The sequence below is a fragment of the Phycodurus eques genome, chromosome 21 (assembly GCF_024500275.1).
Source record: "Phycodurus eques isolate BA_2022a chromosome 21, UOR_Pequ_1.1, whole genome shotgun sequence".
NCBI lineage: Eukaryota > Metazoa > Chordata > Actinopteri > Syngnathiformes > Syngnathidae > Phycodurus > Phycodurus eques.
Window position 1 is genome coordinate 9,409,620 of NC_084545.1, and position 27,385 is coordinate 9,437,004.

Sequence of the window (27,385 nt, forward strand, 5' to 3'; positions counted from 1 at the left end):
TACAAGACTTCCATTGCTACACAACCACTGCAACATGAAAAGCACTTAAAGGTACAGTATATGAGCTTTCTGTAAAAAAAAATTGAAGTGGGGGCAGAAACTACAGTAGATCTGGTTGAATCTGATTCAAAAGATCTACACGATAGTTGTTTACAGTCAGACCACAACGTTGGACACAATCTATATGAGATCCAATGCAAAAGCTTTACTAACAAATGTTAGGGACACCTCCCAGTGTGATGCTAACTACAACCACAATAATACACTTATGTGTCAACCCAAAGTACTAATATTTGAATGAAGGTTGATACAGTTTTTGTACTGAATCACTTTGGCAAATGTAGTACAGTATATAATATTTGATATTGTGTGTGATCTCACCGCCAACTGTCCGGAGAATTAAGATGTGGCAGTTTATTTGTCACCATAAGGGAAAATTACATTTGTTGTTTTATTTTATTACATGCATCAACTCGCCACAACACCAGGACCACGTGCACAAACAAACTAAAACCTCATTAATATTGTTAAATGAATACTTCGGTGACAGTGTCAATTAAAAAACTGGGGATTGTTATCACTGTAAAGGCAGAATTTTTCTTTTGTATGGGATCTCTTTGGATTATTGCATAGCCATATATGGCTACTGTTCAAACTCTTCGTGTAAATGTGGTGCATGTATTTGTAGGTTCACACATATTGACTTGATATTCTCCAATAATCAAGGTGTCTGCTCCTTGGAGCTGGGGGGCCACAGGTCAAATAACCACAACATGGAATTACCAGATGTCACTCTCACTGCTTCCATGTTACTTACAGGCCGAGCCGCGCCGCTGTCTGTCAGTCTCCCCAATCAATGTGCAGCCAGCACAATCATAACGCAGATTAACAGTGACCTGCATCGAGTGGGTAGCAAATTACATTGCTGAACTAGTGAGCATTTTCTAAATCAGGAACAATAATTTTCTCCCTGTGCTTGTTTTTAATTTTTTACTGTCACTCCAACTTCCTCCTACATCCCAAAAAACGAGCATGTTAGATTAATTGAAGACTGAAGAATTGAAGACTGCACTGAAAATGAAATGCTGTGGAATTTCAGATAACTGTCGAAGCATGGGGAAGATCAGAATTAGAATGGTTTGAATCTATCGAGAAATTTGGAACGAGGAGGTAAATATATCAAATGTCTGTGAGTTTTGGAATTATAATGTGAAAATTTGTAAATTTTGGAAATGTGATCGTTCCCAAGATGTCTGAATGAGCTAAATATTTTGTTGGAAGTTGGAATGGTTTGAATCGGACAAACAAATGTGGAAGGAGGATGTACGTTTTTAAAATATATTTTAAATATAATTTTCCAAGGGAACTATGTTGAAGTGAGTTGAGGAGTTGAGACAAGAGTAGTGCTTTACCTATCTTACCTATCCTCCATTATTTATTGAAAAACTCACATATTCGCTGTTTTGTGCTCAGACCAAGACCCTGACTAAAATTATAAAATAATAATATTGCTTTGGTGCCATCCTGTGGCACTTTGGTGCCAAGGAACTACTGTAAGGAAGGAGCTTTATTTTGGCAGGGTGTAAGCCCGGTCTAATAGAGAAGTAGCATTTTGCTGCCATCGTGTGGCATCTTTTGGCAATTATAAATCTTTTTGGGAAGGGGAAGGGCATCAATTGCAGATTTTCACAAGTCGCAGCAGGGCTCAGTCCTGAAAGCAAAAGCAACAGAAAATAAAAAAATAAGAGGACAAAAAAAATCAAAAATCAAAAAATACCTTTTGTGGCATCTCATCTCACCAGTTTTTGTTTAAGCTCAAGATTTTTCAACTTTTGGATATACTTTATATTCCTTAAAAGGAGTCCCTGTCCTCTTAAACAAAACAATGCAAATCTATAATATAATAATAATCTTCCCCATCATTAGAACATGATGATCATAGCTGTAGAGAATCAGGTCAACAAGGCCTTTGTGTTCAAAAAGTGACGTGCGATATGGAGATGTGGATCCAGGTCAGGGCACGGAAACGGTAAGGAGATATATTTAGCATGAAAGCATAGAACAGAAGAGTCACTCCCTCCATCATCAGCTCCACTCGCACTTGAGGAAGCGGTAATGGCCGCACTCATGTACCTCGTCGTCTCCCGACCCAGTGGGGTGTATTAACCTGTCGTCATGTTGTGTTGAACTGTGCTGCGCTTGAAAAGCGAGGCTGCAGCGGAGATTGACAAGGAGCGGGGGTGGGGTGGGGGGTGGGGGGTGGGGGGAGTGACGGAGACAAAGGAACTGGGGAGAAAAAGGGCGAAGTCAGAAGAGGGCAACCATAGAAAAAGGTGAAGGGTTGGTTGAGATGGCATTGAATTGGGTCTCTACCTTCTTTTTGTCTCCCTCCCCCCACCCAACCCTTTCTCTTCCTCTATCACCCGTCACCATGACAGGGCCAGTAATTGGATGGGGTCCTCTCTCTCTCTTGCTCTCTCCTTTCCTCTTTTTCTCTCTCTCTCCCTTGGCTCTGCTCCTCAGCGGGAGCCTTGGGGCCCGGAAATAGCTGATGACAAGATAGCGGCTGCCTTTCATTTAGCTCAAGGTTACTCCACCCTTCTGTGACAGACGCCACACCTGAGAGGTGGGGTTGCAGCAGGGTGTGTTGACATGTGTGTGCGCGTGTGCGAGTTTAAAGGAGGTGTTGGCTAAAAAAAAACAACAAAAAAAACCACACAATCCCTTTTATTTCCTGTTCCTTTCAGCACATCCAGTTGACCTTCCGGTGTTTGTATTGACTGGTGGAGCGGATGTGTGGGACATTCACAACAAAACACACACAATGATGACTGACGGCTTTCCACTCTCGGTTATGCAGGGTGTATATGTTTGCAAAGAGCATGGCCCCTACCTTACCCTAAAAAAAATAAAATAAAGGTTAACACATTCACACGCATGTACTCACACACAAACACAGACTCTTTAGTCTCATAGCAGGAACTGTTCCTGCTCAGGTGGTTTCTTCACCCAGGTGCCCAGGCCTGTTTCTTGAAGAGACCTGAACCACTGCTGCTTGACTGTCTGGTAAGGGCGTGCCGCCATCTTGGCCTGGGAGTAAACGAGCTGACTGTCTTCTGGGCGGGACGCGGAGACCCCCAGCTGGCAAGGGCAAGAGAGCAAAAAGAGAGGGGATGTGACGACGGGCGTCGCAGCTTCCACCGTCACCAAATACATTCTTTACAAAGTCAGAACATTTTCGCCCATTTTAATGAGCGTAGGTTTCTGCAATCATGCTCTGACAAGAACAAGGCAGTAAAGTGGCAATGATTGGCCTTTATTTTGCAGCTACACACAAACATAAAAGACAGGGTCTCTCTCCCGGTGCAATATTGAGAGGGGTGCTTTGTGAATGCTCTCCTCCGTAGACCTCGCGGTACATTTTCCGCAGCGGAAAATATGCGCTGAAACATACTAACGGTATGTAATGCCAATATTTCTGGAACTAAAATAAAACTAAGTACCTGTAAAAGAGTAAAACTAATTATGGCAATCACGACAGTCAAGCTGACATAGCCAAGTGCCTCATTATCATCAACGTTTTTGTTTATACCTAACTGATATATATGTTTTTATCGGTCTTGTTTTAAACATATTTTTCAAAAGAGTAAAGGCCCGACATGTTTTCAGTTGGGTATCATAATCATTTCATAAGTTAACTCCTAACGGAAACACGTCTCTGTTTTGTATTTGTTCTTGTCGTGTCTTTTTTCCAATACACCTGTTCCCCTCAAATTGAAACCGCTCTTTGTCATTTCAAACGGCTTCTGAGTATTGTGACAAAGTCAATTGTTGTGTATTTTGTACATCGCTTGTGCTGTTTTGAATTCAACACAGTCGTAACATTTGAGTTTAAGTTGTAAACATTGGATTGGTTGGTTCTATGGTGCGAGCTCAATAAATAAGAATTTTTTTTTAGCTTAAATATTGGGTGAGAGTTTTTTTTTTTTTTTAACGTCTTATCGTATTTTCACACAATACATTCTACATGGCAGGAACAGTAAACAGTAAAGTGTGCATGAGGACTTTTTAACACATCCTTAGGTTTATGAAAAATAGCTACGGTTTTTGACATTTTGGTTCTCACATTTTCTATATGAGACTTATATCAAGTTTATTCATTATTTAAATAAGGGAATGGAATCAGTAGTTTTACATTTACACAGGTATCTGTACGGCTATTGAAGTATAGAGTGTGAGTATTTACTAACATAATTTTATTTGACTCGATCAATGGTGTAAAATCTACCTAAAACCCAACAAATGGCACTCAAAACGATACCGTACTGCTCCCCTTTAACCTTGACAGAGGTAAAGAAATAAATGACAAAAGACAAAATGGGCTGCAAGGCTAAAGGTTGCGGTGGCGGAGCGAGGGAAATAGACGAGCAAAACAAACCGAATGAGGTGGCACAAATGCATTTAGGAGGGGTTGCGGGGAGGTGGGGGTTCGGGGCCTTCAACAGCTGTGTAATCTCCCCCATTTAAATTTCACAAGCAATTGAACATTCTCTGCGCTTTCTGTGCATTACTATTGTCGCAAGGGGAAACAATGAAGATCAGCGCGGAGACAAAGAAGGGGGGAGAATAAGAATGCCAAAGTTTCTTCTGGAGATTAGTGCGACTGCTCTTGCGTGGCCCTTATGTGCATCGTGCAGGGAACACTTAGGTTAGGAGGGGGGGAGCACGTCGAGTACTTCACCAAATAATTATCGTTTTATAGTCGTTATGCGTTAACGGCCGCCATTTGGTGATGAAGCCACTTTCTGTTACATAAAGTTTCTGAATGGAAATTAGAGTGCAGCGAGGTCTGCTGTTAAAGATCTACGCTGCCAGGTTGTGATAAGCTGCAAACACAGCTCACATTGGCGGGTCAACATATTTATCTACTGGAGAAAGACAAATGTGCTGTGCACATCTTTTTTTGTTGATGTTGTTATCATCGATCTTCTGATAATGTGCCACACGCACATTCTGATAGAAATGGGCTGCTTATTTTATTTTTAAAACATTTTTTATGCCAGGGAGTGTTCAAAATGCAGATTGACATCGCATTGTGCCATTGCAGAACAATCCTGATTATAGTTTTGACTAAATAACTCAAAGTCAGCTTGGATAGTCTCCAATTTAAGGAGGAAAAGCGCCATAGAAAATGGAAGCATGGGAGTTTTTTATTTAGGCAAAAGGAAAAAAAAAAAAAAAAAAAAGTGGAATGTTATGATGATAAGGTCATAGCATATAATACGAAAAAGGCTTTCTCTTCCCCAGAATTTTATTTTTTTCTAATCTTAAAATTGTTATTTTGGAAGTACGGATGGCTGGATGGACGGATGTTTCATTGTTTTACAGTACAGCGTTCATCCACATATTCGCAATTCGTGACTTGCGGATTCACCTACTCTATTTTTTCGGCGAACCTATCCTATGTTATTCACTGGAAAACTTTGTGCCAAGGAAACTATGTGGAAGTGACTTGAGGAGCTTTATTTAGAGAAAAGTATCTATTTACCGCCATATTCTGGCAGCTTGCGATAATCAATTACTCGCAGATTTATGCTCGTTACTGCAAATAGCAGAGAAAACACTATCGTCAACGTTTTAAACTTGTGTTGACAGTTGTGTGACGCACATCTGCGAGCTCTGTCACCTCAGCAAGATTGCTTTATTTTGAAGTTTTAATATAAAACGTGGTTATTTTTACACATGCATGCTTGATAAGAGAGTTCAAATGTTACTTAACAGTGTCTGCACATTTTGACATTGTGCGTTTTTATACGATTCAACTGCCATGAGAAAGCAGCGCCAATTTGGGATTTTTTTTTTAAAGTAGATTTGGACACAGAGAAGGAAACTTTATAAAGCAAAAGGGCAAAAAACGAAATGAACAATGTTACAAAGTGTGTGCAGTCTGGTGTCACGTTTACTGGCTGTCATTGCAACAAGGGCATCTTGATGGTGCACCTGTTGTTCCTTGCGCAATGACCTACCACCATTATTACTACAGACACGGGCAACCTCCCTTTGTTGGACTAAAACATTACACAATAGTTGAACTTATCCAAAATCGGATTTTACCGAGCAAAATTGCTGAACACATTATCAGGTTTCAGAGAGGTGTTATCTTCAGTTTGCTGTGAGTAGCTCACAATGGAATTCTAACCTTGAGGGAACATTTACTACTGAAATGGTCCATGTGAGTAAAATAAATCAATTTTGGCTGATCCACAGCTGAGACAAGAGGTTAGAGTTGCAGCTGTAAAAATGGTAGATGGACACATTTCAGGTCGGTGCAAACCCTTCATAAAACCCAATGCTGAAAAAGAAAGTGAACATTTGAATCGCATCCCAGATGGCTAAGAGAAAGAATGTAATGTTCCAGTTTAAAATCTTTAGTACATACAGAGCACTGAGAACAAAGTTAAGTGAGAATGGTCAATGCAAACCCAAATAATTAACCCCTACATTCAAACTCAAAATCAGCGGAAGAGGAAAAGATCAAGATGGATTGATTTCTTTTTTTTCTTCTTTTCATGGACCTCACCTTCCACCTTTCCTGGTGTACTGGCCTGTCTCCTGGCACCTCCTCCACACTCTCGACATCATGCTCAGAGACACAACAAGCCCACTGGCCATGGTATGGAAAACCGCTTGAGAATTGATTCGATATCCTAATTTGATCATTTTCCATGTACTAGTATTTTTCTTTGTCCTTCAATAGTAAGACAATCCAGTGCAGGAAGGCTCAGCAACAGAACGAGTAGTAATAGAACGACTTTGCCACTCATGCCTTCTACTACTGTATGACAGTTCTGCACACTACTAAAGCCACAAGAAGAAAAACTACATCTTAATAATTACTACTACTAGTGCTACTAGTTGTTCACGAGAATAATTTTAGAACGTCACCAGTAGAACAGATGATTTGCAGTCAAAACACAGTTACAGTTGTCTAAAGTAGTAGTAGATTTTCTCTCCTGTCCAGTGGCTCATTTTGGCCGAGTCCATTGAGTTAAAAGTTAGTCCTCACCTTGCAGTAAAGTCTGTTCCAGCGTGTGAACAGTGCGTGTTTGCAGAGGCGTGAAGGCATCCCTGAGTCACGTCTCCGTCCTGTGGCGGTGTTTAACACCTCCAACTGCGCGTCGCCCGACGTCCAGTTGACACTCACGCACAAGGCCTTCCCTGAATACTGATACTCGACACAGCTTAACCCTGCAGAAGAACCAACAAATAGACTAAACCTCCTCAAAAGTTGCGACTGTTCACTGTATTTGATTGCTGTTATGAAGTACCGAGTGTAGATTTACAAGGATTTTGCATGAGTTTAGCTTAAGGGTTCAACATAACAACTGAAGAGGATCTGAACAGTCTCTGAACACATTTAAGCGTATGCTCCCCGAGGCCAATACCAGGGATACTATTTTATAGCCGCTTGAAACTGTAGGGCTTGGCTGCATATATAAATTTTAATAACCGCTCAGAGACTGAGGAAAAGAGGTGATAACGAGAGGCCTAGAGGTATACAAGCAAAACTTAAGCATGTACAAGTATTGCCAGTTATATGCTGAAACTGTCCCAAAACCCATCGATGAAAGTTTTTTTTTTTTTTGGGTAAGCATTTTCTTGAGAGACAGTTGTAGGACAAAATAAATAAGTAGTGCAAGTGTCAGCAACATTAAATACTCAGAGAGCCATAGGGATTCTCTCCCACAGAAAAACAAACAAACAAAAAAACAAAAACAACAAAAAAAAACATTGACAGTCAAAAAAGACGCTTTTAAGCTTACTTTCAAATTAAATTTGATGTTTAATACAGGGCACTGATATAGTTGCAAAACGTATGCAGTAAACTTGCGTATAATATAGTAATATGTAGTCATTTTGGGCCATCAGCATTTAGTTTACCAGTCAAACATTGTCGTGGGCCTGACTGACATGACATTTCTTTTTTTCATCTTGGCCTTCGGACACAAATGGATGCTTGAATTGTCGTCAAATCCGTGTCTAGCAGGGATAAGGTGACCATGATCTTGGACCTTCAATTTCTAACTAAGTCCAAGTGGATGTTTGCTGGATGAATCCCAAAACCTGAACTGTTTTACTATACGTACTGTAAGGTCTAATGTACTTTTGTCACACAGTTTTGTAAAGTCACTTTTGTCAAATTAAAACCGTTTTTTCCCCATTGAAATGCCATTAATCCATTCAACGCTTCCTCAAAATGTTTTTTAAATGTGTTTTTAATAAAGAAAAAGCTGAAAATCCCAACAACAACACAAGTGTCCCAGTTTTACTATTCTTGCTTATTGAATCTGCCTACACATTTCCTATATTATTGGCAATATGTCAGTTACTTTCCACTGTAACGGTTTCCAGTTGGCTACCGTTAAAGCGTATCAGTCAAGAAGGTATTCATTCTTGGATGGCTACTCTACGTTTTTACTGAATCAGCGGGTAGCACCACAACACTGGCAAAAACAACCATCCAGGGTAAAGTGTACAAAGTTTAGTTGGAACCTCGTTGTACATCTGATCAACGGCTTGACTCGTCCATCGCTTCGGCATCCGAGGAGCACCCCCTGTGCACAATCCTCGCACTGGATTGCTGACTACCACCACTACCTCGAACACCAGTCGGCCACTAGATTCGATTGAGATCCTTTTGACAGTGAAAGCAGATTATTTCGTCCCTTTGTGCTTTTACGGTGCAATTTCCTCAGTCGGCGCCACGGTGGATAACTGGTTAGCACATCGCCTCACAGTTCTGAGCACCCGGGTTCAAATCCGGCCTCGGCTTTGTGGAGTTTGCATGTTCTGGCCGTACCTGCGTGGGTTTTCTCCAGGTACTCCGGTTTCCTCCCACATCCCAAAAACATGCATGGTAGTTTAATTGAAGACTAAATTGCCCGTAGGTGCGAATGGTTGCTTGTTTAGATGTGCCCTGTGATTGGCTGGTGACCAGTTCAGGGTGTACCCCGCCTCTCGCCCGAAGATAGCTGGCATAGGCGACCCTAGTGAGGATAAGCCGTGCAGAAAATAAATGGATGGATGTGTTCGGTCTTACCTTTTTGTTTCCCGTGTTTGTGCCTTCCTTGTCTACTCAAGCAGCATTGCTTGCCTTTGTGTTGTAAATAAACATTTCCAGTTTGGATCCACCTGCCTTTGCCTCCCCTCCACCACACCAAAACCTAGACTGATTGCATGCCTACAGATCATCTCACCACCATTTCCCTATAATCACCATTATTCGTACATTACCACAGCTGCTCCTGTTTTGGAACTGGAATGAACTGCCTGCCACAGCAACAATCATCACTGTGTCTTATTACCCGTTTTCTCTCTCTTTACGACACACTCCTTTGTACAAAAGAGGCGCTCTATCCATCTTGGCTTCACCTCCCCTTTTCTCGCACCATTCATGGCTCATTGAATCCCTTCAATGGACTCGACTCCTCTGTCTGTAATAGCCAATTTCATTTTTCTTCCCCTGATGGAAGACTTGATCGGTGTCTCGGTCTGGGAGAGAGGACGCTCGGCAGACATGAAAGAGGCAAGAATTAGCGTGTTTAGTTATGAGACGCGTGACTGTACAACTGTACACACAGCAGTGGATTAATATCAGAGTTTGCAGTGGTGCCTTGAGATAAGAGTTTTAATTCGTTCCATGACCACATTCGTAACGCAAAACACTCGTATTGCAAATCATCTTTCCCCATTGAAATACCAGCCTCCAGAAAATGTTTTTTTTAATGAGAAAAAATAGCACTCTACAATTATACTTTACAAAAAGTAATAATAAGAGTTATTACATAATTGAATAATATTAAAAATTGTGAAACAGTTTTTGACACTTTCTGCTGCAATGCAGATTGTGCTCATTCTGATGTGTATGCCTTGACCCCATGGTGGCAGTATAAGACAGACTTATACTACCTGTCTGCATGCTGCAAAGTTTGTGTTCAGATACTGTATTTGTTGCTAAAAGAGTCACAACAACCACCACATAAACGCTAATTGTTATCCCGTGTGCTGGCTATGAGGTTGTTTCAAATACACAAAGTGTAATTGTCTTTGTTTTATGTTCAGTTTGACAGGAACCTTCAGCTACAGTAAGAGTGGCAATAAACAGTTTGAAACTTGTTTCTTGAAGAATATTTACAAATGTACTAATCTACCAAACTCCTGCTTGTTGTGAAGTGAGTGAGTCACCTTCCACCATATAGATTCAGTTTGTGCTCGCAAGTCAAAGCAAAAAATAAAAAAATAAAAAATAAAAACAGACCGATTGACTGCTCATATCTAAAAAATCTCATGAGTCGGGTCACTGCTGATCTATTGAAAATGTCTAAACACCCTTTTTTATTCATGGACCTCCAAACATGCATTCTGTCACAAGCACAATATTCTGATTAAATTACTTTTATTGGATTTATTTCATACAGAACAAAAATAGCACGCAGTCCTTCTAAGTGTTAGTATGAGTTAGATGGAGCAGTGCGCATGGCTTGATTAGCTGAAGACACATCCGCTACGTTAGGTATATTCATATTTAAAGTGTGGTATATTTATCTCATGGATTTCAATGACATTGACATTGACAAATGAATTGGAGACTCTAAATTGCCCGTAGGCATGACTGTGAGTGCGAATGGTTGTTGTTCCTATGTGCCCTGCGATTGGCTGGCAACCAGTTCAGGGCGTACCCCGCCTCCTGCCCGTTGACAGCTGGGATAGGCTCCAGCACGCCCGCGACCCTAGTGAGGAGAAGCGGCTCAGAAAATGGATGGATGGATGACATTGACAATGAGTGACAGGAAAACTCCATGCTCAGTGAGTTACAGCCAGCCTTAGAAATCAATGTATCACACCTCTTTAGTGTTTGTACACTCATTCAGAAGTCTGGATGGGAAAATATGTGTCAATAAAAAGTGTGCAAGTCCAGGCTTGTAAAAAAAATATTTTACACACAAATCCGAAAACATAGCCCAGACAATAATACTAGTGCAATGAATACCTTTTTTCCTTGATTCATTCTGCCCTCATGTTTCCCTGTGACCATTTCTTGGTGACTACTCGAATAATGTCATATAAGGACTGTGATTACATTGATTTGGTGGAGGGCCATCGCCACTCTCTGTCCATCCTCCTCGTCTCCCTACTCGTCAACCTTCCATAGCCTTCAATGGACCGCTACAGCTACTCTAGCTACTGCAACCATAACAATCTGACACACACAAACGCAAAGAGACCACTATCATTGGAGGGAATTCAGCGTGGGGGGCAGAGTGTTTGTTGCAACTCTGTTTTGAAAGTGTGTGGAGGCAAAGGGCACAACACTATTTGTCAACTCAAAAAGCATTCTCCTTGCTCTAACACTGTGAAGAAAAGACACTGTGAAGCCTTCAAAACATTTGTAGACTTAAATTATACTATTTTCCCTGCATGTAAAGCTTTTTTTAACTGCAATACTGGTTATTATTAGGTCATATGGTTTATTTCTACCTTTTTTCATGGTTAAGGCTTCACACCAAACTGTTATGTCAACTGTGCCTTTAAGTGTGCATGACAAATGTCAAATATCTTACTATACACTACAATTGAAAATATTTTTTTTTTTTGTAAATGGTTGGATGAAATAAAGTTGAGTTATGTGCTGTTAACATTTCCAACTAACTAACTAACTAACTAATTAACTAACCCACAACATTTAGCTTTTGAAATTGAAATGGGTGAGTTGTTGAGATTATTATCTCAAGTTGAATTTTCCAAAAATCCCAAAACAACCTCAACATAACATCTAACTTTCTACAAACAGAATAGCTAGAAAGAATGGAATGAAATTAGATGTTTTTTTTTTCGTAAAAACATTTGTTCCTCTGCAGATAGATTATTGTGAACATATTTTTGTAATCAATATCATCCATAAAAGACATGCCCTACATCGCATGAATAAATTGCTCAGGGAGCGGCCTAGATTGGAAGTGACGGCTGAGGCAGTATCTACAAGCTGGGTGTCATTCAGATCCTCTTCCAGCATTCAGCTTCAGTCCAAAGGAAATATTCGAGTCTCAGTGGAACCTTGGAAGCACATTCGCTTGTCTGGCTGCCACAATGGCACTGTAGAGTTGGACAACTAGATGAGTTTATGTGTCAGTGTGTGTGATGTTTTCATGCACTACTGTTATAGTTCAATTGGTACAAAGTTGACATGTTTGGAATCTGTGAAGATAAACCCCATACGGCAAACACAACTGTCAAAAAAGAAGATTCTTTATCTAGATTCTGGATCGTAACCTAGAGGCATCTTTGAGGAAAGTAAGAATTGAAAGCCCTGTTTGTCATTGAGCTGCAGGGGAAAACTGAAATGTTTTAATATAGTTTTGAATTGAGTGGATATGCCGAGAATTTGTAAATGTATAGCAAAAAATGCATTATGTACGATTCATTGAGCTAGATAGTTAATGAGAAGATTCCTTATAAATTCAGTCTCTGATAAATGTGAAGGTGGAATTCTTTGTTTTATAATTTTGTGACTTGGGCTTCTTTCCAAGTTTAGCCAAACATAGCTTCTGTAATGAATTTGATTCAACTAATTTGCAGAGAAAAGGAGTCCAAATTGTTTACAAACCACAAATATTATACAAAACCCACAGTAGAGAGCAGACCTCTGCCAAAATTAGTTTGGTCCTGTATGTGGCAGCAGGGTTCACATATGTGAGATCCAACAGGTGCCAAGGCCTCGCCAAATGCTGCTGAGCTACCAGTAAAGACATTCAATTCATCAATCTGAGGGGTCTATTTTAATTCCTAGATGACACTTCATTGCTAAACTGCCAATTACGCATTTTAGATTGCAAACTCCAAAAGTAGCCAACAAAAGTAGTATAATTATGTACACTAGTCTAAGGCAGCTACACACAACAGATTGTACAAACTTGACAGACAGCAAGTTTTTCAAATAAAAGGACCTTGGACTGGGACATGAGATCCAGGATTCCGGGTTCGGTCACATAGCGGATTAAGCTTCTGGGATATTGCTTTAGTTAGTTAATTTGTGAGCAATAGAGGTTCACTGTACATGCTGCTAGTGTGACAATACTGTTGAGTCAGTTAGAAAACAGACCCAGGACACACCCTTGCTTGGATGTGTGTGTGTGTTTTTACCACTGAGTAGCGGCTGGTTGCGTCTGTACGTGGCGGGGAGGGGGCCTAATCGTTCCTGCCGTTGGTTCAGGACCCTGCCCAGATGGCCCGTGTGGCGCAGGCTGCCCACAGTCACGCTATGAAGGTACACAGGCTCCATTAAGTGGCTCAGCAACGCACCCTGCAGGCCAAGAGTATTCCACCTGTGCGCAGGAAAAGGGGAAGGACACATTAAGGAGCATTTATGTAGCTGGTAAGCTGAGGTGGATGGTGTGGAGAGCAGGTGGGAATGAGGGGACGGTGGAGGCACGGTGAAAGTCAGGGGGTTGGCTGAAGTAAGAGAAAGGGGACAGGCAGAGCGAGATAGACCAATTTGAGAGCCTCAATGACAGGTAGAGACAATTTGATCGTTATCTTGATGTGGGACGTGATGAATAACATCTGCTGGACTGTCAATACACACAAACACAAAAACACACCATTTTCCCATGGTTAGAGACACAAACCATCAGCAGCGTCGACAACAACAACACCGCCACAGGTCAGTGCATCAGCATTCATTACCACAACAACACATTAGCATGCATGCATTTGTCAGTGCCAACGGGGTTAATGCACTGCGCAACGTCGCAGGCAGGCGTCCGTCCGTCACCAAGTGTGAGGTCGATCGCTGAGGGTTTGTTAAGGGAGATCCACCTGTGTCGGCAGGGGTTCATCCCGCCCGCCTCACTGACGCCCTGCCTCGGAACAGCGACTGCTGGAATTCTCAATTTTACAAGCAGATGCTCATTCGATGGTGGAAAAATGATAATTATGATGTTTATAGTCCTTTCTAGCCTCACAGAAATATTCTGCATGTGTACCTGATCGTTTTTCTACACTTCTAAAAAGGACTCATGAAGTTAATATAGGGCATGGGTGTCCAAATATTTTCTTTTAAGGGCCCCGTAGAGAAACATTGAGGGATCCAATGTCCACTTTGACATTCTTCACCTTTGATTTATTTAACAAAACCAATTCACCAATATGTGAAGCAATTATATCTTGTTTTGTATACATTATATAGTATATAAATAATAATTTAAAATAAAAACAGCAGTACGATAAGGCAAACATTTCAAATTTTTGGGTGGCTTGTATCCCAGTAGAATCAAAATCTCCACATTGAGAACCAAAACAAGAGCAATCACTTCTCAGCTGACCTGAACACCGTTTACAAAGTGGAGCAAACAATCGCAATTTACGCTATTTGCTGCTGTAACGGAATTATCTTTATTCGATGGGGTGTCGTGAATATTTTCCTATTTTGGTGATGGTTGATTGGTGGAAAACATGGAAGGGAGAGATAACACATTTCTTCTCCTCTTGTCCTCCCTTTCCATGGAGTGTAGAAAGTAAATAGTACCATGCAGGCAAATGACATAGCCCATGTCAATTGTGCCCGTGTCAATTGTGAATCAAACACACAACACAACACGAAAACACTCACAAGGAACATGGAGAAGACGCTCACACTGAACTAACCCCATGGTAAATGGAAAACCGGAACTGGAGTCAACGCTCCTACAAGCACTCTCTAGGCCACGCCCCTTAAAGGCACATGTCAACACAAGAATACTACAGTATAAGTGTATGCGACTTTAAAGGCTGTGGTCTAGTGAGCGACATCAGGAGCGAATGAAACTTCTAAAGTCAAAGTATCACTTTACCTGCCATGAAAGCACCAGTGTCGTTCAGACATGATATGAAATTGACTAAAGTTTAATTCAAGGTCAAGGTGACCCTTGTGGTCAATATTGATAACAGTCTCCCCCCACCAACTCTTATATTGAATTCCATCATTAGCTGTAATTTTCTAAAATATTAGATTCATGCAAAGCACTTTTTTGGTTGTCCTTTAGCTGGATTACAAAAAATACTCTAGTTCCGTGAAATATATTAATATGGAATCCCTGAATTAATTTGTTTAATAAGCATTTCCCCCCTACATTTTCTCTGATATGGCAGTGGTTTTATTAATGGCACAATTCAGACATATGCATCAGGTGGATGTCTATGAAGGTGTTGAGAGAAGTCTATTTTCTACTGAGTAACATTGCAGTTCTTTTGGTTAATCAGTGTCGCTTTATCATGGTTGCAATTACGGTGACTACTGTTTTTCTTTCCTGGCTGACTTAATAATCACTCATTACAGCGCCTTTCACTTCCTAAGCAGTCAATTAACATTAGCGGCTATCAGGGAATCACTAAATGAGCTCATGACGCGGTGGCCACATTTTACCTGCAATCTGTCCACACAGGCGCTCAGAGCTTTGCACATACACACACCGCCTCTGCCAAAATCAAAATGGTTTAGCCTGAAATATTAATTTAGCCAGAAAGCGACACACCGTGAATCAGAAACATCTTCTAATCTCATGCAAGAAAAGGCAGCCATCTGGCTCGGGTGTATGAATTTAAAGAGTGGAGAGAGGGGAGACGTCCACTCTCCCTCTCAGTCACTCCTCACTTTTTCCCACCCTCCGTAAACGCCGCCATCAAAGTAATGTGATCATCTGCATGAAACTACGAAGGAATGGAAAACATCATGATTATATGAGTGACATCCAGGACCCTCAATTAAATCCAGCTGTCAAATCAAATATTAGCGCAGGGGCAACAGCGGGCATTAACAACTCTCCGCCTGGCCTAAGAAAACAAAAATGGATTATTATCACTGTGTGGCATCAGTGCAACTTATTAAAAATGTTTATGATTAGTGGAAAGAGCCGTAAAAAAATCCTCCACGGGTAAGGCTAAACCAACCATAATAAAGTGCAGGTCCTGAAGGAAGACGGGATAAAAAAGTAATAGGACTGTAGAATGGGTGTTACAGAGGACAAAAAGAGCATTGATGGGGATCAGTGTGTGTGTGTGTGTGTGTGTGTGTGTGTGTGGTCACATTGCAGTCCTCTCACCCTCCACCCTGACCTTGATAAAGCGGCCCTTGGTGACCCACTCACTTTAACGATGAACACCGGTGATTTACAGCGATATAAAGAGTGCTCAGAGGAGGCTGCAGAGCAAAGAGTGTGTCTGGCTCGATGGTGGGAGAGGGGGAAAAAAAAAATCAGGGTGTCCCTTCGTCCTCCTCGTCACTCCATTTTTTTAAATTTTTTTTTACAAAAAATAATAGCTTTCACCCCTGGTGGTGACCTGGGTATATTTAATCACACCATCTCCAGCCCTTGCCAACTGAATCAAATTGGTCAAATTAACAGAGGCTCTAAAGAAGGAGGGCTCGCCTCACGCTATCACTCTCTCTCTCTGTCTGTCTGTCTGTCTGTCTCTCTTTCTCTCTCTCTGTAGTTTTATCAACCTCTTCACACAACAAAGGCTCAGCTACGGTCCTCTCTAAGTGAAACGCGAAGGTTCAGGTCCTGATGAGGCAAATCTTTCAACTAAGCTCCAATTAGAAATTGCTACAAAGACTATTTTTTAAAAACTTTTATTAATTATTATTATTATATATATATTTTTTACTTTCTTTTACTTTTTAACTTAACTCAGTTTTCCCCATTGCAATGAATTGAAACGCCATTAATCCATTTGAGTCCCCTAAAAACCACCACAATGTTTTTGGCTGATGTATTTTTATCAGTCAACATAATAAAAGAGGATTTAAAGAAATGCTTTTGTAAAGTGTAATTATTGCATGTTGACTTACACATGCCCAAATTAGGTTTTTCGAGCTTGGTCAATTTTTTGCTGTGTTGCGAGCCAAAATTCAAGTTAGAGTGAACACATGATACATGAGTGAAGTGGGGAAAAAAAAAAAAGAAAAGAGCAATCCAATGCACTTTCAGCTTTCTATCAAATGGGACAAACAGTTAAAAACACAAATACAAAATGAAACACTCCCAAGATGCACGAAAGAAACTCTTACATTGAGCTTACGGTTGTGGTAAACGGCCAACCAGACTAACTCCAGGCTCCGGCTGTCACTCACTAGGCCCCGCCTCTTAAAGGTACTACAGTGTGAGTGTAAAAAAATAGTTCATTTCTTTAATTTTACATTAAGTTTCTACATTTATATTTTAAATACATTTTTTTTTTTTTATAAAAAATTAAAAACAAAAAGTTAGTTTTTTGGGGGGCGCTAGAATGAGTTGTGAGCTTGGTCACAGATAGAAGTAAACTCGTAAGTCAAGGTACCACTATACGTTTATCACGGATGTGCATATGTTTTTCTATTTTGTATTATGTTTTGAGATTTGGCAGCACAAACCTGATCATTTTGTCAGTGCAGGACATGGTGATGAGCTGCTCTCCCTGTAAAATCCCGTCCCACGTCTGGACGGACCCCCGACACCTCACTGGTACCGTACCCTCGCCTGATTCGATTTTGGTTCGCAGGTGGCAGCGGTGTTTCCTCATAAGGTTTCTGCTGCTGGGTACTTTAAACACAAAAGAAGCACCAGAGCAAAGGTTCTTCAACAAGACATAATGTCAATTCTTTTACTGTGGCTTTGCTGGGTATTAAATCTACAAATAACATTTTAATTGCAAAATAAAACTAATCTATTTCCTAGCAGCAAAAATAACTAGATTAATTTTGATTTTGGGATGAGACAGTGATCAACCTGAAAGAGTGTTCCCAGATGTCTCATAGCCAATTATTAAACAAATCTGTTTTGGGTTTTAAAGTAACCAATACCCCCCAAAATCTGAACCTTTTTGACAAAATAATCATTAAATATGGTACAAAAAAAACATCAATCTGTTTGCAGCAAATATGTATCCTATTTTCTGTGGCCCAGCTGTGTGTTAATGGAAGAAATTCAAATATGTTGTGTTAAAATGCTGCAAATTGGTCTCATTCACTGCAAAATTATTAAAAGTAAAATTTAAAAAGCGTGTATTAGTGATGGTAACGATTGTTCAACAATTTTAATATCTACTATAATCTATTATTACAATCTTTAATCCTTTATTTCAACTGTAGAAATAATTCAAATTTAAATAAAGCTCATAATTATCATAAAGTGAGCAATAATATTTTTTTGGTGGTAATTTTGAACCAGTTACCAAATATAGTTCCTTGTGTCAGGAGCAAAAACTTAACTTTATACAGTAAGCTTCCTGTAAAGCACTGAAAAATGCTTCAATTCAAATTAATGGGCACAAATGGATTCTTAAATGGGGTCCATGTTGTAATGGTACGCACTCTGAATCCAGAAACCAATTTAATGGCTTGGCAGAACTTGATTTCATAGCCTCTACCCTGCTCTACGCTTTTTCCTCACAACTGTAATTAGTTAAATGCATTTAATGTATTAAATACAAATGTAAAAATGAGTTCATGATAGTCGAAGGGCCTAATTTTGGAAAAAGAAGTTGATTCGTTTTCATTAGCCTAGCAATAATTTTGTTGTTGTTGCAGATAACACAGTGGCGCTGTAAACCTGAGAGACACTGTAACGTGATGAAAGAAGGGAGAAGTGTATTATGTTTCTGGGAATATAGTTCTGTAACATTATTTAATGAGTTGAAGTGACGTGAAGACAAACTTACAGTCCGTGGTGATTTCGTAGGGCGAGTTGAGTCTCCCGTCCCCACACGGCGAGGTGCTGATGTACATGTGGAAGTGGACGCTGTCTCGTAACCTGTAGCTGCGCTCCTTATGCCTCACAAAAATAGACTGTTCCCAGTCTTCTGGCCTTTTACTTTGGTTGCAAACAAGCAAACCAAGCAACAACAACAACAACAAAAAACATACAATGAGAACAATTACAGCAACACAAACAAAAAAACTGCGTGAACCAATGAAGGGGCTCGGTGTTGCGATGTTCATTTGTGCTATTAATCAAATAAATTCTCAGCACTTACTACACTGTTGCACGGGTCGCACCGAACATTTCCCGCCCCCCCCCCCAAAAAAAAATCTAGATTTTTGAGAATAAAGAAAAAAAAAGTTTTGAAAAAAAATATTTTTTACAAGACTGAAGCTGTAAGCTTTTGCATTCTTGCAGTGTACCTAAGGTTTTGCTGCAGGTTTACTGATACTGTACATCTATTATTGTGATTGGAGTTACCGGTAAGTTGTTTTTGTTTCTTGCTTGTATCTTAATAGGTAACCAAAGGAAAGTTGTTAACATTTCTGCACGACTTGACTGTACCGGATGTATAAACCCAACGTACCACAATAACTTCAGAAGCAGACGGGTCAAAAGAGTACAGTTAATTGAAAAAAAAATAATGCTTTAATTGTGAATATAAAATCGAACAAAGTCTAACAATCCTAACAAGAGATCTGAGATGTGGTTCTGTAAAGGATGTAAGAAAAACATAACCAACTTGGATACACCTGATCACAAGTTTGCCATTGATTCACAGGTCGGTATATTTAAAAAAAGAATCACAAGCACCTTTTTAAATAACCTCTCATCTGTCTGTGGTGTCCTTTCACTGTGGGTAAATATGTCAGTTGTGGCATTTTGGTGGGTCATTTCATTATGAGTTATCTCCTCCATTAGCCTTCTTGCTCAACCGTAACTCCTTGTCACTGCCGTCCAGCATTGTGCTGAGATGGAAAAGTGTATGCAAATATGACATTCTGCTATCTACACTTCTTGCCACTAATCTGACAAATCAGCCTTGCCATTAAGTTCTTTGGGGGGGAGACACACAATATATGCTTATGCACTGGAAGCAGGCGTCACAACACAAGACTGTCTCTCGGTGCCTATTGTGCGAATTTACTGGACTACAATGCACAGGTTGCAAGAGCACACACAAAGTAGGTACATTTGCAACAGTGCTATCATAAATTTAAAGGTCATCAAGACTCTGAGGTGTTTCATTAGCTGGTGCACATAGGGTGTAGTGATTATTAAGAAGTCAATAGTGAATGGAGCCTTGCCATGGAGCTTAATATAGAAGAGAGAGCAATTCTTAGCACTGCAGTGGGAGGTCACGCCAAACAAGCTCTTTAATGCTATTAAGCATTTAATGTGATAAATTGTTAAAGTTGCTGGAGGCATGTTGGCAATAAACACTATAAACCCGATAAGTCGATAAGCTGAGACCAGTCTGTTGCATTTGGATCATCGCAAACATCAACTTTAAAGGTAACCCCTGCAAACATGCTTGATTTAGATCACTACCTTCATAGATGGGTTTGTCAGCAATTAAGACATTTACAAAGGTTATCTAAGATTTGGATTCAATTTCCTCAAAAAGTATGTCTTGGGTCAAAAAAGACACGATTGTCTCTGTCATGCGTGAATTGCCGAGAGGCTGTTTTGATTGCTATTGTTGGTGAGTTTGTTTGTTCATCAGCAGTAGCATATTAGTTTCATCCGCCATTTCTTCTTTGGATTTGTGCTTGCAGTCCACCTGCAACAGGGTCAATGCGCTCCAGCAGAAATAGATTTTTACTGGGTGTGATAGTTGGCAATCACTTTGTAGATCAGATAGCATAAACAGTTGCAGTAAATTGTTTTATATACTGCAGTTAGTATGATTCCTTGCGATCACAATTTCCATTTCTGTGCTTTTAAATTCTGGTTGATTTTACACAAAATTAACAAAGAAAAGCAAATGGTCTGATCTAAACTTGACTGCTGTTAATCTTTAAACTGTTAAATTACTATATGACCACATTATGATTTTTTTTGAATATATTATCATTGTTGGAAAATTGTGAACAATTGTTGAACAACGAATAAATAATAACAGATGAGACTTTCAGATTAGAGCACAATAAATAGCGTACGTAGAACGATACAGTAATATTACTTCAAAGCAATGCAGTTAATGTTTATTACATGCTTTACCTAAAGAAGAGCTCCAGTTGAGAATAAAGGAAGCGTAGCAGGGCTCTGCGTACGGTCACTTCAGCGTGACAGTCATTGACCACTTGTCCCTGGTCACTCAGATTCTCCCCGTTGATACATTTGGTTCCTGTGGACAACGCCACCACCTGGGCATAGTTAATGTCCAGACCTGTCCAACACACAGACATGCTTTGCATTAATATGTTTCTATTAGTTAAATAATAAGCCCTTGTCATGTCCTTGACAAGGCCAAGGACATGACAAGGGCATGTCCGTGACAAGGTCAATCCAGAAAACAACTTGGAGCATCACGTTTCATTAGAACAAACAGTGGAAAGATCCCAGAATTCTTTGGCTTCCATTTGTTCGTGTAATCAGATGCATTGTGTGTATTTTCCTGACACCCTCCAGTTCCTCCCTGTGTACACCTGAGCCACCATTACCTGTTCCAGCTTGATCACCTGTCATCCATCAACTCAGCAGCTTTACTCCTTTGCCGGATCATTGTCTCTGCCACTGTGCTCACCAGCTCCGTTAACACTTTCGCTCTTCCTTGCGTGATTAATCATCATTTACCTCAGCTCCCTGGGTTGCCCTGCCAGGTTAGACTGCTTGCCTGTTGGCCCACTCGTCAGCCACCTTGTCTGCTCCATTCGCTATCCTCTCTCCCCTGGTTCATTATATCAGTTCTTTGCAACTCACTTCATTATTCTCTGTCAGATTCTTCTTGCTCGCCGACCTCCACCACCAGCTCCCCACCTTTCTACATTATATTAAAATAGATTCACATATATATAAGAATCTATGTTTGGATCAAGACCTTGAGCCTGCATATTTAATTTATCCTCTTTGTTTTAAAATAAGTGCTACATTTGGCTAGAGTGTGCAGAGATTAGCTTCCATAAAGGCAGCTGATAGCTAGCGATAGTGATGACAACATTCGTTTCGCATCAGCATTAACCTAACTGACTTGTGTTGGATGAAATTAAATGGTTTAATTCAACATTTGTGCGCTTAAATACACAATGTTTAAATATCTTTTGTGACAGTTTTACAATAAACTTCAACCGTGAGTGACAAATAAACAGCTTGAAGAAAGCACGCGTGGTTTCTTTTTTGGAGAACAGTCACTAAGGACTACTGTAAAAAGTGTTTTGATAAATTTAAGGGTTTTCAAAGCATGAGGGAGGGGTAAAGCTATTAAAAAAATATTATATCACCTCTCTGTATTGTAGATTTTATGACAGAACACAAATCCACCTCGCCTCATACTTGTTTCCCAAAATTTCTCATTGTGATGATTTCTGAGACCAGCGTAAGTAAGGTCGCACAAGTGCGTGATGCACAGACGAGACGGAGCAGCACATTAATGGCAAGCCATTCCTTTGTCAGTTGCCTCACATCACTCTCATCGCCTCAGAAAGTCAGGCTCTGTTGGCTCCAGGCAGACCCGCAGGCACTGCCGGACCGGCACATGAGCTTTTATCAGCTTCGGCCCAGACGGCACTGTGGAAGGAAGAGTCCTGACACCTGAGAGGAAATGGGGCAAATGTTAGGAGGGTGGGAGTAATGGGTGGCATGATGAATGTGTGTAACGGTCTGTGCAGTTGTGCAATAAGGCATAGCAGGAAAGAACCTGTATTTCATTCCTTGAAAATGCTCATTTGTGGAATAGCAGTTAGCGCTGACGCAGAACAGTAAGAAGGTTCCGCGTTCGAGTCTGGTCTTCCTGTGCAGATTTTGTATGATCTCTCTCGGTGCCTCTGGCGGAACTCTGGATTTCTCTCATAGTCCAAAAACCTGTAGAGTATGTGCTGCATATATGAACAGTATGGTATTGTAAATACTATAGCTATTTAACAGGAACCCATCCAAGCCAGCTCGGTGAACCACTACATTACTAATGACCCTGATGTGGATGTTTTTTCCTCCAATGCAATTCCATCAGGAGGTTCACATCTGTTAATTGTACTACAGTGTATTGGGCAAGGAACCATTTTTGCCAACTTAAGTGACACTGGAATCTAAATAAGTTGACACACTGCTAGTTGGGACACGGCTTAAAAGAAGTGATTAAAATCACCTTTATTAATTTCCAAAGATGTAGCACCTTTTATTCAGCAAAATGATGGGAAATAATTACACTGCAAACACTCAAATCTTACATAGTTAATTTATCTTATTTCTCGTGAAAACTCTCGTGTACTTATTGTAAGACAATTTTCAGAAAGACTAAAATCCAAAATCTTCAGAATCTTATCCAGTCAATTAATACTAGTTACAGTGGCAGATTTGATCACTTAAAACAAGACACTTTGTCCCTAAAGTAAGTGAAAAAAAATCTGCTAATGGAACTAGTATGAAATGAGTTGATAAAATTCTTAAAATAAGAGCTATCTTAAAACACGTCTTTTTGTCTTGCTGAGAATTTTGAAAGTCCAAACTGTCTTGAAATACGTACAGTAAGATGTTTTCACTATAAATAAAAAAATCACAAGGTAAGATTTGCATTTTTGCAGTTAAAAAAATTGGACAGGCTAGCAATGGTACACAACTACAACTAGGTATACTGCACAAAATACACACACAATGATGACGTCACTGCACCCAAAATCTCCACTTTGGGTCAACGCTTTCCATTCCCAATTAGTTTTCACTATATTTCCTTCACAGTGATCAAGTGAGTTCAAATAGGTAACAGACTCCCAATTTCACTCTCCTGCTTTTCCTCACTTTTCCACTTTGCAATTGTTTAGATCAATTTTGCAATGGATAATTTCTGCAGCGCTACTCGCTACCGTGCCATGAAATTGGCACAGAGTTCATTGTTGGTTTGCAGGGGAATGTGAAAAATGGATGCAAGGTGGGGGGCGAGGGGTTGGAGGCAAAGTGAGAGAGGCAGCAAAAGATAAAGCCTCCCATAAGCTGCGTTTTATAACCAGAAATAAGCGACTAAAATACAAAGAGAGAGGTTCAAAAGTAACATCTCTGGCCACACAAATCTGTTGATTATTCATGTCACACATCCAGATAAGACCACCCTCAAAAAGCATGAACATCACAGAATGAGATCTGGATGTCAGCGCACAGTGCTGTCAGTTGCACTCAACAGCCATTGAGACAAAAGTAAGACAAGACACACATTAGCGCACTATGACAGTGCATTGGGTGAGGGGTTTCACGTCAAGTTGCATTTTTTTGCCTAATCTCCCTGAGCAGAAGACAAAGGTTACTTTAAGTTACATTAACAGCAAGACTCCAACTATGGAGTTTTTGCTGTGGATTGACATGTATTGATATTTACATTGACATTTGCTCTCTCATGTTGCTCAATGAGGCAACCAATGTATTCAAAACACCATTCAGAGTGATGCAGTGCAGTTCTACACCACTTCGGCAAACAAAAACACTGTTAACTGAATACTTCTCTGAGAGTGCCAATCAAACCTGAGCATTATTATCTTTGTTAAGGCAGAATTTTTAAAACTAGGTATGCAGATGGTCATAATATTGTGGCTGGTCAGCATACTGTATATGAAGATGCAATGAAAGTACAGATTGTACTATATTAGCCATTGAATGTTAGTACACAGGCACGTGCACACAAAGACACACCAAGTGGTGCTCAAGCACCTGCCCTTTTGCTTCAGCCCTTTTTTTGTAATCTTCATTTATATATTACAAAAAATAAAATAATTAAAAAAATTACTCTTTCTGTCATCAATCCCATCCAGTGTTTTGATATGTGAGGGGCATTTAAGGGCATGTCCTTGGGAGAATTGTACACATGCTCCCACCTTCATTTATTTGAGGTCAATCAGAGGCACTTTAAATGGTGGCAGGTGTGTGCTGACCCCCATTTAACATGAGTTTGAATTGAATGTTTGAACACAGCCACATCACCATTTATAAGAGGGTGTGTGCATTTGTGAAACCATTATTTTTACTTCCCCTCTCATTTCCCCCCCCCCCCCCCCCCCCCCCAATTCAGTTGTACAGGTTATAGGTTAAGTCATTGTGGAAAAAGTCTGAAAATGATTTAGCTTGTTCTCAATTTTGCATACCACAAAACCTGAAATTTCAACGGGGGTGTGTAGACTTTTAAATTTCATTATAGCTTCCCTTCACTTCCTTTGTTAAAAGGTATTGACTGTGTTGATTGTGTTAAGAGAAATAAGTAATAAGTTATACTACAGTTTTTTGTTATTACGATGAACAATTTTGGCAATGGGTGCCCCTTTTTTGGCTTGAGCATCTGCCCCCAAAAATGTCTGTGCACATGCTTGTTCGTACTACATCTTATTTATTATGTTTACCTTCAGGGGGCATGGCCTAGTGAATGACATCAGCAACTTGGCCGGTTAGTCTTTGTGTGAGCATCAGGATGTGAGTTTTGGTCTACTTTCGCTGCTAGTGATTGTTCTCATTTTGTCATTGTCGGCGAGACTATTTGTACCGTTCAATAAATGTCAAAGTGCATCGACCACTGTGGATCTCCTTCGAGCAGCTCACTCAAGTCGCGGCACATCTGAAGCTCATTTTGGTTTCAAATTTCGGTTTCCAACACAAAGTAAAAAAACAAATATTATCATGAAATGCAAACCAACATATTGTATAATCCAACCTCTTTCTGCTTCAGCTAAAATGACCTTGCCCACATGGTAATGTCCAACAACCCCAGGCTCCATCACATTGCACTGCACAAGCTTGTCTCTTGTGAGATTCACCCATGTTCTTTTTTTTTTATTAGCAGTTCATTCTATTCATTTAAAGGAAGCCGTTTGGTTGTTTCAGTATCATCCTTTTGTCAACCTGGGGCACACAATCGATCCAGGACTCAAAAATCAATAAACCACAGCAAAGTGTTGAAGCATTACATGCTACACCAAGGTTACAATTAATATATAATTTGCAGCACTTTTATATTCTTCAAAAAAACTCTTACTCTTACTAAAGTACATTTATGCTCTTATTCAAAATAAATCACCATACGTTTGACAAGTTGACAAGATACACATGCAGTTTCCATCACTGAATCTTGCAGATTGATGTTCATTGAGAAAAACCAAGTCTGTCTACAATAATTCTGTTTCTCTTATTTAGTAGTAGTAGCCTGAAGTCTTCGTAAATGTGGACCATTCATTTTGAAGTGACACTGTTGTAGAGGAAGTAAGGTCCAAATCACTGTTCAATGAAAAACTTGTCTCTCACAATTGAGATTTTAGCAAATGTTTTCCGTACATTTAAAATATTGTGCTGTATATGATGACCGATGGCAGCATGGTGATTAGAGTGATTAGCACATCTACCACAGAGTTCTAAGGTTGGTGGTTTGAATCCAGGTTTGCATGTTCTCTGTGTGCTTGCGTAGGTTTTTCCAGGTACTCTGGCTTACTCCCACATTTCTAAAACATGCATGTTAGGTTCATTGAAGACTATGAGTGAGTGCAAATGGTTGTTTGTTTATACGTGTACCGCGATTGGCTGGTGACTAGTCCAGTGTGTACCCTGCCTTTCGCCCAAAGTCAACTAGGATAGACTCCAGTTCAACCGCAACCCTAACGAGGATAAGGTGAATAGAAAATGGATAGATGGATGAGTGGATGATACCTGTAACTGAAGGGGAATTTAGCTTTCTTCGTGTTTCGGCTAAAAAAAAAAAAATACAAAACTTTATAAAATACATTTACAGCCTTTTGCTGGACAGCATCAAAATGTTACAGAATTTTTGGAACATTATAGAACAGGTAATATAACCTATTCGAAAGCAGGATAACATTTGGCATCAAGTTGTCATCATCATATAGCCTATCTTCTATGGTTTGTTTTACCACATTAGGCTGGGTGATTAGCTGGAATGTCATCCAAAACATGTTCTTTGAATTATAGGAAACCTCTAAAAATCCTCTCTGGTTGTAAAGAGGGAGCGTTGGCAAGAATAGAAAGAGCACCCTGTTGAATCTTTATTAGCTATAGCAGTCAACTGCTCTGAGCACATAAGGGTGTCTTTGTGAAATGGTACTGAAGCTCCCAAAATCTCTCCCTGCGCCGCAACATGCTGTGCACATCTCTGCTTTTCTTTTTTTTTTCTTCCACTTTGAAAGGGTTTTCTTGCTGCATGTGATTACTCACTTGTGCATTTTCAGACAGCTTGAAAACCAGATTAAGTGGTGGGAAAAATCCCTGTTTGAAAATGAACGTGCAGGCTAAATACCATAACTTAACTGTCATTTATAATCAACATATTTAAATCCCCTTTTCTCTCATCTTTTTTTCTTAAGTCCCTCTGGTAGCTCTGTATGCTTCTGCATTTTGTAGCTAAGATTAAAGAAATATGATTCTGAAAAACTTTCATCCAATTCACCAAAAAGCAGTTTCCAATACAGACA

At 40.0% G+C, this 27,385-nt stretch overlaps 1 protein-coding gene across 1 annotated transcript in view; it reads right to left on the reverse strand.

Annotated features, from left to right (window-relative positions):
* Nucleotides 1-2,770: 2,770 nt before the first annotated feature.
* Nucleotides 2,771-27,385, reverse strand: part of adarb2 (adenosine deaminase RNA specific B2 (inactive)) — a 158,735-nt gene continuing 134,120 nt past the window's right edge. Inside the window, exons 5-10 of the mRNA XM_061666961.1 lie at nucleotides 20,997-21,165; nucleotides 18,733-18,884; nucleotides 17,447-17,615; nucleotides 13,201-13,382; nucleotides 7,067-7,248; nucleotides 2,771-3,141 (exon numbers count right to left, since the gene is read on the reverse strand). Of these exons, the coding sequence (XP_061522945.1) occupies nucleotides 2,971-3,141; nucleotides 7,067-7,248; nucleotides 13,201-13,382; nucleotides 17,447-17,615; nucleotides 18,733-18,884; nucleotides 20,997-21,165 (1,025 nt within the window). The 3' untranslated portion in view covers nucleotides 2,771-2,970. The remainder of the gene's footprint in view (nucleotides 3,142-7,066; nucleotides 7,249-13,200; nucleotides 13,383-17,446; nucleotides 17,616-18,732; nucleotides 18,885-20,996; nucleotides 21,166-27,385) is intronic.